This window comes from Psammomys obesus, unplaced genomic scaffold (assembly GCF_907164565.1).
Source record: "Psammomys obesus unplaced genomic scaffold, mPsaObe1.curated_primary_1811, whole genome shotgun sequence".
Taxonomy (NCBI): Eukaryota; Metazoa; Chordata; class Mammalia; order Rodentia; family Muridae; genus Psammomys; species Psammomys obesus.
In genome coordinates this window covers 17231157-17240566 of record NW_026585580.1, presented here as the reverse complement: position 1 = coordinate 17240566, position 9410 = coordinate 17231157, and the positions used below count along the sequence as shown (strand labels likewise).

The 9410-nt window shown below is 45.5% G+C and overlaps 1 protein-coding gene across 7 annotated transcripts in view; it reads right to left on the bottom strand.

The window, feature by feature from the left end:
* Il1r1 (interleukin 1 receptor type 1) overlaps positions 1-9410 on the bottom strand; it is a 72485-nt gene that overhangs the window by 13462 nt on the left and 49613 nt on the right. For all 7 annotated transcript variants that reach the window (XM_055607562.1, XM_055607575.1, XM_055607592.1 and 4 more), the window contains exons 3-6: positions 4019-4253; positions 3724-3913; positions 2172-2340; positions 991-1056 (exon numbers count right to left, since the gene is read on the bottom strand). In XM_055607562.1, coding sequence (XP_055463537.1) covers positions 991-1056; positions 2172-2340; positions 3724-3913; positions 4019-4253 — 660 coding nt within the window. The remainder of the gene's footprint in view (positions 1-990; positions 1057-2171; positions 2341-3723; positions 3914-4018; positions 4254-9410) is intronic.

Sequence of the window (9410 nt, the reverse complement as noted above, 5' to 3'; positions counted from 1 at the left end):
TGTGTGTGTGTGTGTGTGCATGTGTGTGGAGGCTCAACACTACCCACCTCCTTTGTGATGGGTGGACCTCACCAACTATTGCACCGTGGGTGTGTGCCTGCCTCTGCCTCCCCGGAACTGGGATTACAGATGAACATTATCACACCCAGCTGTGTACGTGGACTCTGCACATCCCACTCAGCCCCCACAAGCACTTCACTGACTGGGTCACCCTATCCTCTCTTCCTTTTGTCTGCAGTCGAGGCCAGCCTCAGCTCACCATGCTGCCTGCCCTCACAGCTGCAGCGGGCACACCTTCACAGCTGGGGCACACCTCCACAGCTGGGGCACACCTCCACAGCTGGGGCACACCTCACTCCACAGCTGGGGCGTGCACACCTCCACAGCTGCAGCACACCTCCACAGCTGCAGCACACCTCACTCCACAGCTGCAGCGGGCACACCTTCACAGCCAGCATCTCTCCCCCAAGAGGGAGCCAATGGCCACCACATCGGTGACAGGAAGGGCTCTTCACTACTGTGGTGACCAAGATGGGTCTCTTCCTGATATTTTAAACAACTGGCTAGCTTGGAAAGCATTTTTAGAACGACTGCCATCTTTTTAACATATATATTCTTACTGCTCTGCCTGAAAGAGTCGCCCTAATTGAAAAATTCTGAACCAATTAGGTAAATTGCATACCATATTCTTGGACCTTTAACCTTAGCTTTCGGCTGCTGTGTGCATGGGCTGTAGGGCTCCATTGGAAAGCAAGGGAAGGAGGATCAGGTATGACTAGATTTTTTTTTTTCTGTAAGAGGTAAAATCTTAAAAAATAAAATAAAATTTAAGAAATGGATTCAAACCATGTGAAATAATTTACATACATCACTGATGGTGGCAGGGCACCACTATCTCTCCGTGTTTGTGCTGTGTGTGTTGAGAACGTGCACCTTATCTTCATGAATTCAGAATCAGGACGTCACCGCGCCCTACCGAGGCCCACTCACCTGGCTCTGCTTCCAGCGTCTCGTTCCGTGGACTCACAATCACAGGTCTGTCGCTCTTGTTTTCCCCTGCAGGGAGAAAACCCCCGGAGCTCCTCAGCCTTTAAGACAGTTCACAAGCACTGCAGCACTCGGCCAGCACCGCGCTGGACCTGGCCAGACAGTCCCACAAGTGCCAATGAACAGCGCGTTCCGGATACGTAACACCTTCAAACACGGGGTCTACCCCTTTCGTGCCAGGATCTGCTCCGCTCTTCCTTGGGGTTGTCTGTTACAGTACCAGGAGCTGGACCCAGCGCTCCACACGTGCTAGGCTCGTGCCCCACCACTGAGCTACGTCCCCAAGGCCAGCGACTCCTGCTGAGTCAGAAGCCCACAGGACAGGCCCTCAGTGGTCTCATATGTCCACTAAAGGCAGTGTGGAGATCTTGGAGGACTGCTTCCTGGGCTAGCTGAGGATTTTACAGGCCCACTGGAAGGCATAACTCACAGAGCATTGGTCTTGCCAGCACTGTGTCTGGAGCAGGAATAGAGAACATTCGTGTACTACTAACAAAAATCAAAGTTAAGACCACAACTTGGTGTTGTGGTTTGGAGGCTGAGTGTTCCCACAGGCTCATGACTTTGAACATTTGGTCCCAGCTGGTACCAGTATTTGGAAAGGTTATAGAACCTTCGGGAGGAGAGATAAAGCTGGATTTGTCCATGGGGGAGGTGGATTAAACGTTTTATAGTCTAACCCACTTCTGGTTCATTGTCTCTCTCTGTATGTCTCTCTCTGTCTATGTCTCTCTCTCTCTCCCCCCCCATCTGTGTCTGTCTCTCCTCACTCTCCAGTGTGCCCATGAGATTTTTCTGTATCTCTTGTCTCTCTGTCTCAATTGTCTTTCTCTGTCTCTGTCTGTCTGTCTGTCTGTCTGTCTCCCTCCCCCAGTGTGCCCATGAGATATACGATTGTGCCTCCTGACCTCTGGGCCACTCTGGCTGCCCTGTCTTTCCACCACGACCAACTGCTCGCTCTGGAACCCTAAGCCAAAACAAACCCTTTCTTCCCTATTTTGGCTTTTGTGACTGATAGACCTTGTGCCTAGATTTAGTTCCTGTGTGAACCATGAAGCCATGTCAGAGTGATGGCCTCCAGGCTGTGCCGCATGCAAACTCCTGGGGTCAGAACCCCGACTCACCGATGGTGATGAACTTTATCACCCGCGTGGCGGGGTACTGCTTCCCCAGGTGGGTGTAGGACACGCGGCAGGTGTAGTTCCCTCCGTGCTCTTCAGCCACGTTCCTCACCATCAGTTTGTTTTTCACTCCGAAGAAGCTTATGTTGTCAAGAGGCAGCGGCTCACAGTTCTGGACAAGAAGACAGAAATTCATAACTGAAGAAGTGGCTGAAAGTGCAGCTTGTACACAGTATGCTTTCATTACTCTTTTTCTGTTGGGGTTGGAGGGGAGGAAAATTACATTCCTCAGCCCCAGAGGCTTCTGCCACAAAGGCAAGTGAAGACACGTTTACTTCCCAGAAACATGACTGCAGCAGTAATGCTGACATTCGTCAAGACCACGGTCCCTTCTGCCGCTGATATTATTTGTTTTATATTTGATATTTCTTATTCTCTCATCGCTAAAAGATGGTTTTCCCATAAAAGTTCCAGCACACTCCGTAAACTAAAGGTAATAAAATGTGCTGTGCCCCGCCCTAACGTTTCAGAGGATGCAGACACTGCCACGTTTTATGTGGAATGCTTAGCTTTTAGTTAACCTTTCAGGATTTGTTTTAATTTTATTTTTAATCGTGAGGCTGTGTGAGAGAGAGGTTATGGGTGTGTGTAGATGAGTGCCGTGCCCATGGAGGCCGGATTGCCCTGCAGCTGTAATCACAGGCAGTTGTGAGCCTCTGTGCATGCTGGGAAACAAACTCCAGCCCCCTGCAAGAGCGGTGTGTGCTCTTAGTCACAGCGCCATCCCTGCAGTGATTTTAATAAAACACAAAATACGTTATAAAAAGTTATCTCTGCAAGCACCATGGCACTGGGTTAGTTGTCTCTGTTGGTCTTCTTGTAAGGGTCCTGTCCCTTCCAGGTCCTGAGACTGAGACACCAGCTAAGGAGCAGGCATGGTCTGGACCTAGGCCCCTGCACACATGTGACTGATAGATGGTTCAGTCTTCATGTGGAGCACCTGGCGAGGGGAAGGGGGCTGTTTCTAACATGGACTCTATGGCCTGCTTTGGATCACTTCCCCCTGGCAGGGCTACCTGGCCTGGCCTCAGAGGATGAGGATATGCTCAGTCCTGATGTGACTTGAAGTGCTGAGGAGGGCTGATACAGGGGGAGGGAGCTCCCTTTTCTAGAGGGAAGGGGAGATGGAAGGGGAAAGGAGGGGAAGGGGTAGACTGGGAGGAGAGGAGGGAAGGGGCACCTTGGGATGTAAGGTAAATAAGCTGAAAAAAGTTCTCTCTTAAATGGCTTAAATTTGTAATCCGTCTTCTCAAACATGTTTTCTATTCCTTTTCTTGAAACTATCTTACTAAGGTAGACACAGAAAAGAGTTTTGAGATGTTAGGTAGGTTTAAGAATCAGTGAACACAGTCTTAATTTCTTGTTTCTTCCTGTATCACGTTGCGTCACTACAGAGGAGACCGCACACAAACTGTCAAATATTTCTGTGGATATCTTTTACTATCCATAACAAAAACTGTGCAAACGTAAAATGCCATACTTAAGACAAAATTACCTTATACCACTGAACTTCGGGTAACTCATTATTTTCATCTTTAAAAAAATCCAGATAAGGGCACACGAGACTTCCATCGCCTGCAATGTGGAGTCTCTGTGGGAAGGTGGCTTGGGCATTGTAACACAAGCCAGGGTCATTCTCTAAAACCTTCACCGTTATTTTAGTTTTGAGGCAGTGAGTTGAGTTTCTAAAACAAAGTAAAACACGGAAATTAATTATTATTAAAGTGACTTCTCTGTCCGTAACTCTCACAGACGTATGAGTGTCTGCCATGTCTGGTTTCCTTTCTTACCTTACTATACAATAGTAATGTCCCGAGTCCTCGGCCTTGGCAGGAACAAACCAAAGATGCTCGTTCTTCTGGTGAACCCTGGAGGCCTGCTCCTCTGATATGGGTGTCTGGCTGTCATTTTTATACCAACTTATGATGCCATGCTTTTCATTTGGAGTAAGAGGACAATCACGAATATCAATTTCATTTACAGATGAAAATAAAATTATCTCGTTTGGATATTCTTTACATTCATCTTTAAAAGAGAGAAAGGGGAAGCAGTTTCCATGAGAAAACCGTCTTACCATAGTAAATTCAGCATCATAAATAAAATGGTTAAAATCCCTATCAAAACTATCTCAAAGAGAAATAGCCCAAACTGTCCTGTCCCTTCTACGGGAACCGAGCTTGTACTTAAAACATCTCAACAGAGAAAATATCAAGTCTGGATATCTTCATCTTCAGGTCCTTCCAAGTACTGAATACATGATGTCAATTTTGAACAAATCCTCTCAAATATTAAAGACACAGTAATACCTCCAAACTCACATGTAATATCAGCGGCAATCTGTTATCCACACCAACGGCATTACCATAAAACCACAAATCAAAGTCTGCTGTAAGTACAGATGTGTATCTTTAAAATCTTTACCTAGCTTAATCCTACAGAATATATATTAAAAATATGATGCATTATAAAATTATACTCCGGAAACATAAAGTCATATTCACACTAAAAAAAAAAAAAAAATCAAATATACTCATGTGCTGAGAGATTTTTAAAAGTATACAAAAATCTCAACAAACACAGAAAAGGTGCTTAATTAAAACTGCTGTAAAATCCCCCTGTGAAGCAGGATCAAGCATCCTACTTGTGCCTTACGGTGGCCCTGGAGACCATCCAGCTGTCGTGTGCACTTTGATGAAAGACCTTTGCTCTAAGTGCTGCTGTTCTCAGTGTGTCAGTGGCCCCAGCTACAGCGCGGAGGTAAGAAAATTAAATGACATTCAAATTGAAGGAGAAAGGGAAATGCTTTTGTTTTCAGGTAACATAATCATCCATGCTAAAGCTGTAATGAAATACAGAAAAGACGTGAGCATTTTCAGCTGTAGAACACAACGGGAATATGCAAAATCTAGAATGTTTAATTTTCACGTATTGACAAAAATATTTCAAAGCTGAACTTTCAAGAACCACATGACAGTGTGCCAAAAGGTATTGAAAAGTAAAGACAAGTATATATAAAATAAAATTATAGAATGAAAATTACAAAATTTCAGTTGAGTAAGCTACAAACAAGTAGATAAATGCTGTGTTCGCAGAACTGAAGAATTGACTTTGTTAAGCTGTTCCCTCTATAAACATATTTATATTCAATTTAATCTCAAGCAAAATACGATCAGAACATTTTATACAAATTGGCAAGCCAATGTTAAAATTCATAGAAGTAGTCAAAACAAATTTGACTTTGAAAGGAAAAAGCAGTTACATGGCTCAAGTCAAAGACTTCCTGCAGGGTTGGGGTACTGCCCAGAAGTAGTGCTTGGCCACAAGCTCAGGGCACCTGATTCTGATAGTTATCACCAGAAAAAAAAAAAAAAAAAAAAAAAAAACTGCCTACAGATTGGGAAAAAATCTTCACCAACCCTGTATCTGACAGAGGGCTAATATCCAGAATATATAAAGAACTCAAGGAATTAAACATCAATAAATCAAATAATCCAACTAAAAAATGGGGAACAGAGCTAAACAGAGAGTTCTCAACAGAGGAATATCAAAAGGCAGAGAAACACTTAAAGAAATGCTCAGTGCAAATCAAAACGACCCTGAGATTTCACCTTACACCCATAAGAATGGCTAAGTTCAAAAACTCAAATGACAACACATGCTGGAGAGGATGTGGAGAAAGAGGAACCCTCCTCCACTGCTGGTGGGAATGTAAACTTGTACAACCACTCTGGAAATCAATCTGGCGCTTTCTCAGACAATTAGGAATAGTGCTACCTCAAGATCTAGCTATACCACTCTTAGGCATATATCCAAAAGATGCTCAAGTATACAAGGTCATTTGCTCAACCATGTTTGTAGCAGCTTTATTTATTCCAGCCAGAAGCTGGAAACAACCCAGATGCCCCTCAGTTGAGGAATAGATATAGAAATTGTGATACATTTACACAATGGAATACTACTCAGCAATTAAAAACAAGGAAATCATGAAATTTGCAGGCATATGGTGGGACCTAGAAAAAAAGCATCCTGAGTGAGGTATCCCAGAAGCAGAAAGACACACATGGTATATACTACCTTATAAGTGGATATTAGACATATAACATAGGATAAACATACTAAAATTTGTACACCTAAAGAAGCTAAGCAAGAAGGAGGACTCTGGGTAAGATGCTCAATCCTCATTCAGAAAGGCAAAGAGGATGAACATCAGAAGAGGGGGAAAACGGGGAACAGGACAGGAGTCTACCACAGAGGGCCTCTGAAAGACTCTGCCTTGCAGAGTATCAAAGCAGATGCTGAGACTCATAGCCAAACTTTGGGCAGAGTGCAAGGAATCTTATGAAAAAAGGGGGAGATAGAAAGACCTGGAGGGGACAGGAGCACCATAAGGAGAGCAACAGAACCAAAAAATCTGGACAGAGGGGTGTTTTCTGAGACTGATACTCCAACCATGGACCATTCATGTAGATAAGCTAGGACCCCTGCACAGATGTAAGTCATGGCAGCTCAGTGTCCAAGTGGGTTCTCTAGGGGAACAGGGGCTGCCTCTGACATGAACTCAGTGGTTGGCTCTTTGAAGGCCCCCTGAGGGGGGAGCAGCCTTGCCAGGCCATCAAAGAGGACAATGCAGCCACTCCTGATGAGACCTGATAGGCTAGGGTCAGAGGGAAAGGAAAGAGGACCTCCCCTATCAGTGGACTGGGGGAGGGTCATGGGTGGAGAAGGTGGAAGGAACATGGGATTGGGAGGGGAGGAGGGAAGACACTACAAAAGGAATACAAAGGGATACAAAGGGAATAAACTCTAATTAATTAAAATATTATAATAAATAAATAAAATTTTTTGAAAAAGAAACAAGGAATGCCAGTAAATTAAGCAAATCAGAAAACATAAACCCTCATAATTGTTCATATACGACACCTCGAATAGATTTTTTTAAGCATATCAGTAGTTTGGGCTTATAACTTCTCTCTCTCTTCATCGTTCACTTCAGAATTACATAAAATAACCAGTTTAACGCTGCTTTGCTAGGGCAGCGAGCTTCCTAACCACATTCTAATTCATACACTTACACCAATAGGTAAGTGTAACCTCTGCCCCTCACCCAAGAAGCCTCTCTTCACAGCATCGTGGGAAACAACAACTGGGCGCAAGGCGGAGACCAGTATATTGCAGCGAGGAGCCCAGTGGCTCAGGGAACGTGAGGGAGGAGGCAGCAGAGAGACGGCAGGAGGCAGAACGCCAGGAAGTGGAAGGGTCTGTCCTAGAAACGCTGCCTAAGGCCCGGAACATTGATACCAATGAGGACTCTAACGTGGAAGGGGGAATTTTCACGGGGTACCCAGACAAAGAACTACAGGCAAGCAATGACCGCTGGGAGCGGGGAGGGGTGGAGGGGATTAGCCTCACTGAGGGCTGAATCCCACCCGTTACTGGCTGTCCAATGCAGAGTGGTCATCCCTGAAGCCATATATGCACAGATAACAAAAGCAGACTCAGCGTGTGTGTGTGTGTGTGTGTGTGTGTGTGCGCGCGCGCACACACACATACAAAAGCAGACACACATATGTAACGATAAAAAAGAAGTGGCTATCAACTTGAGAGCGAGGGGCAAGGAGGGGTTCAAAGGAAGGTAGCTTGGAGGGGCTGAAGGGAGGAAACGGAGGAGAACGGTCATGTATTTTTATTAAAATCATATTTTGAGAAACAATAGTAAAAGCGTGTCTATTGGCATGTTAGTGAATGAACAGTTTCCATGCCCACAAAACAGGTCATCCGGGATTCAACATTAATATGTACAACATGAGTGAGGCTCAGAAATAATCTGAGTTAAAAAATCAGACCCATCTCCCTCAAAAACAGCACGTGCTGATAAATGTATTTATTTAACATTTTAGAAAGTATGAGTCAATCTCTGAGGACAGGAAGTAGCTTATCTGGGGGTGAGACGGTGGGGAGGATGGAGAGGAACGATGGAGAAAAGGAAACAAGGGAATGGCAGATATGTTCATTATCTTGATTTCGATTGTGACTTCGGGAATGTGTGTACATTAATACTTCAAATACTAGCTAACCTCAGAAGCTCTCTCAGCCAGCTTGAACCAGGAGTGGGTTGGAGCCACTGAGCGAGGACTCCAGTGCTCAGCTACAAAAAACAGCCACAGCCACGACAGGAGCGAACGAGCCCCCAGAGAACTATCCCTGCATCTCTGGGGTTAGAGCGACACCACCAAAAGAGCAGCTTTCAGGGTGCTGAACTCAACAACTCACAAACGCCACCTCACTTGACGCCCACACTGAGACGCCTCTCTTGGATGTACCCTCTCAGCCAGAGGCACTTTCCCTACTTGGCTCTCTAGATTTTGGGCCAGACTTTCACTAGTTCTCTGGCCAGTGAACCCATCAATCACCCTAGAGGAAGCCAGAACTCAGTTCTTGGTACTATCTTTCCTTACCACACTCGGTGACCTCATCCGGTCTCTCAGCTTTCGTACCACGTGCCTGCTGGCCTCTTTAGTTCTGTATTTCCATCCTAGACCACACAGCCTCTGTCTCCACACAGTCTTGTCGCTGTCAGCATTTAGACACCCAAGGACCTCTGTCAGCGTGGACACAGACAACATCTGATCTTTCCATATTGCATCAATGCCAATTCTACTTTGTATTTGCACAAGCAAGGCCTCGCTCTCGTCCCTACACTCACTTGGACTCCATCTGTGAATTCTGCTAGCTCAAAATACATCCAAACGTTGGCTGACTATCTCCTCTTCATCTCTGGTCAGGTCAACCTCCCTCCCTGTCTCGGGACACACTGCTTTCATGGCTCGCCTAGAGGATCGCAATGACCTCTCAACGGTTTCCTCTTTCTGCCTCTGCCTCCTGAGCCTCTATTCCCAAAACAGAAAAAAAAAAAAAAAAAAAAACAAGCCACATCAAACATGTTAGATCATCTCCCTGGGAGTTTGTGGTGGTGGTGGTGGTGGTGGTGGTGGTGGTGGTGGTGGAGAAAGAGGAGGTGGTGGTGGAGGAGGTGAAAATGGTGGTAGTGGTGGAGGTGGTGATGGTAAAGGACAGGGGGAGATAGTGATGGTGATGGGGAGAAGTTGGAGGAGGTGGTGGTGATGGTGGAGGTTGTGGTGGTGGAAGTGGTGGTGATGGTGGTCATGGTGGTGGTGGTGATGG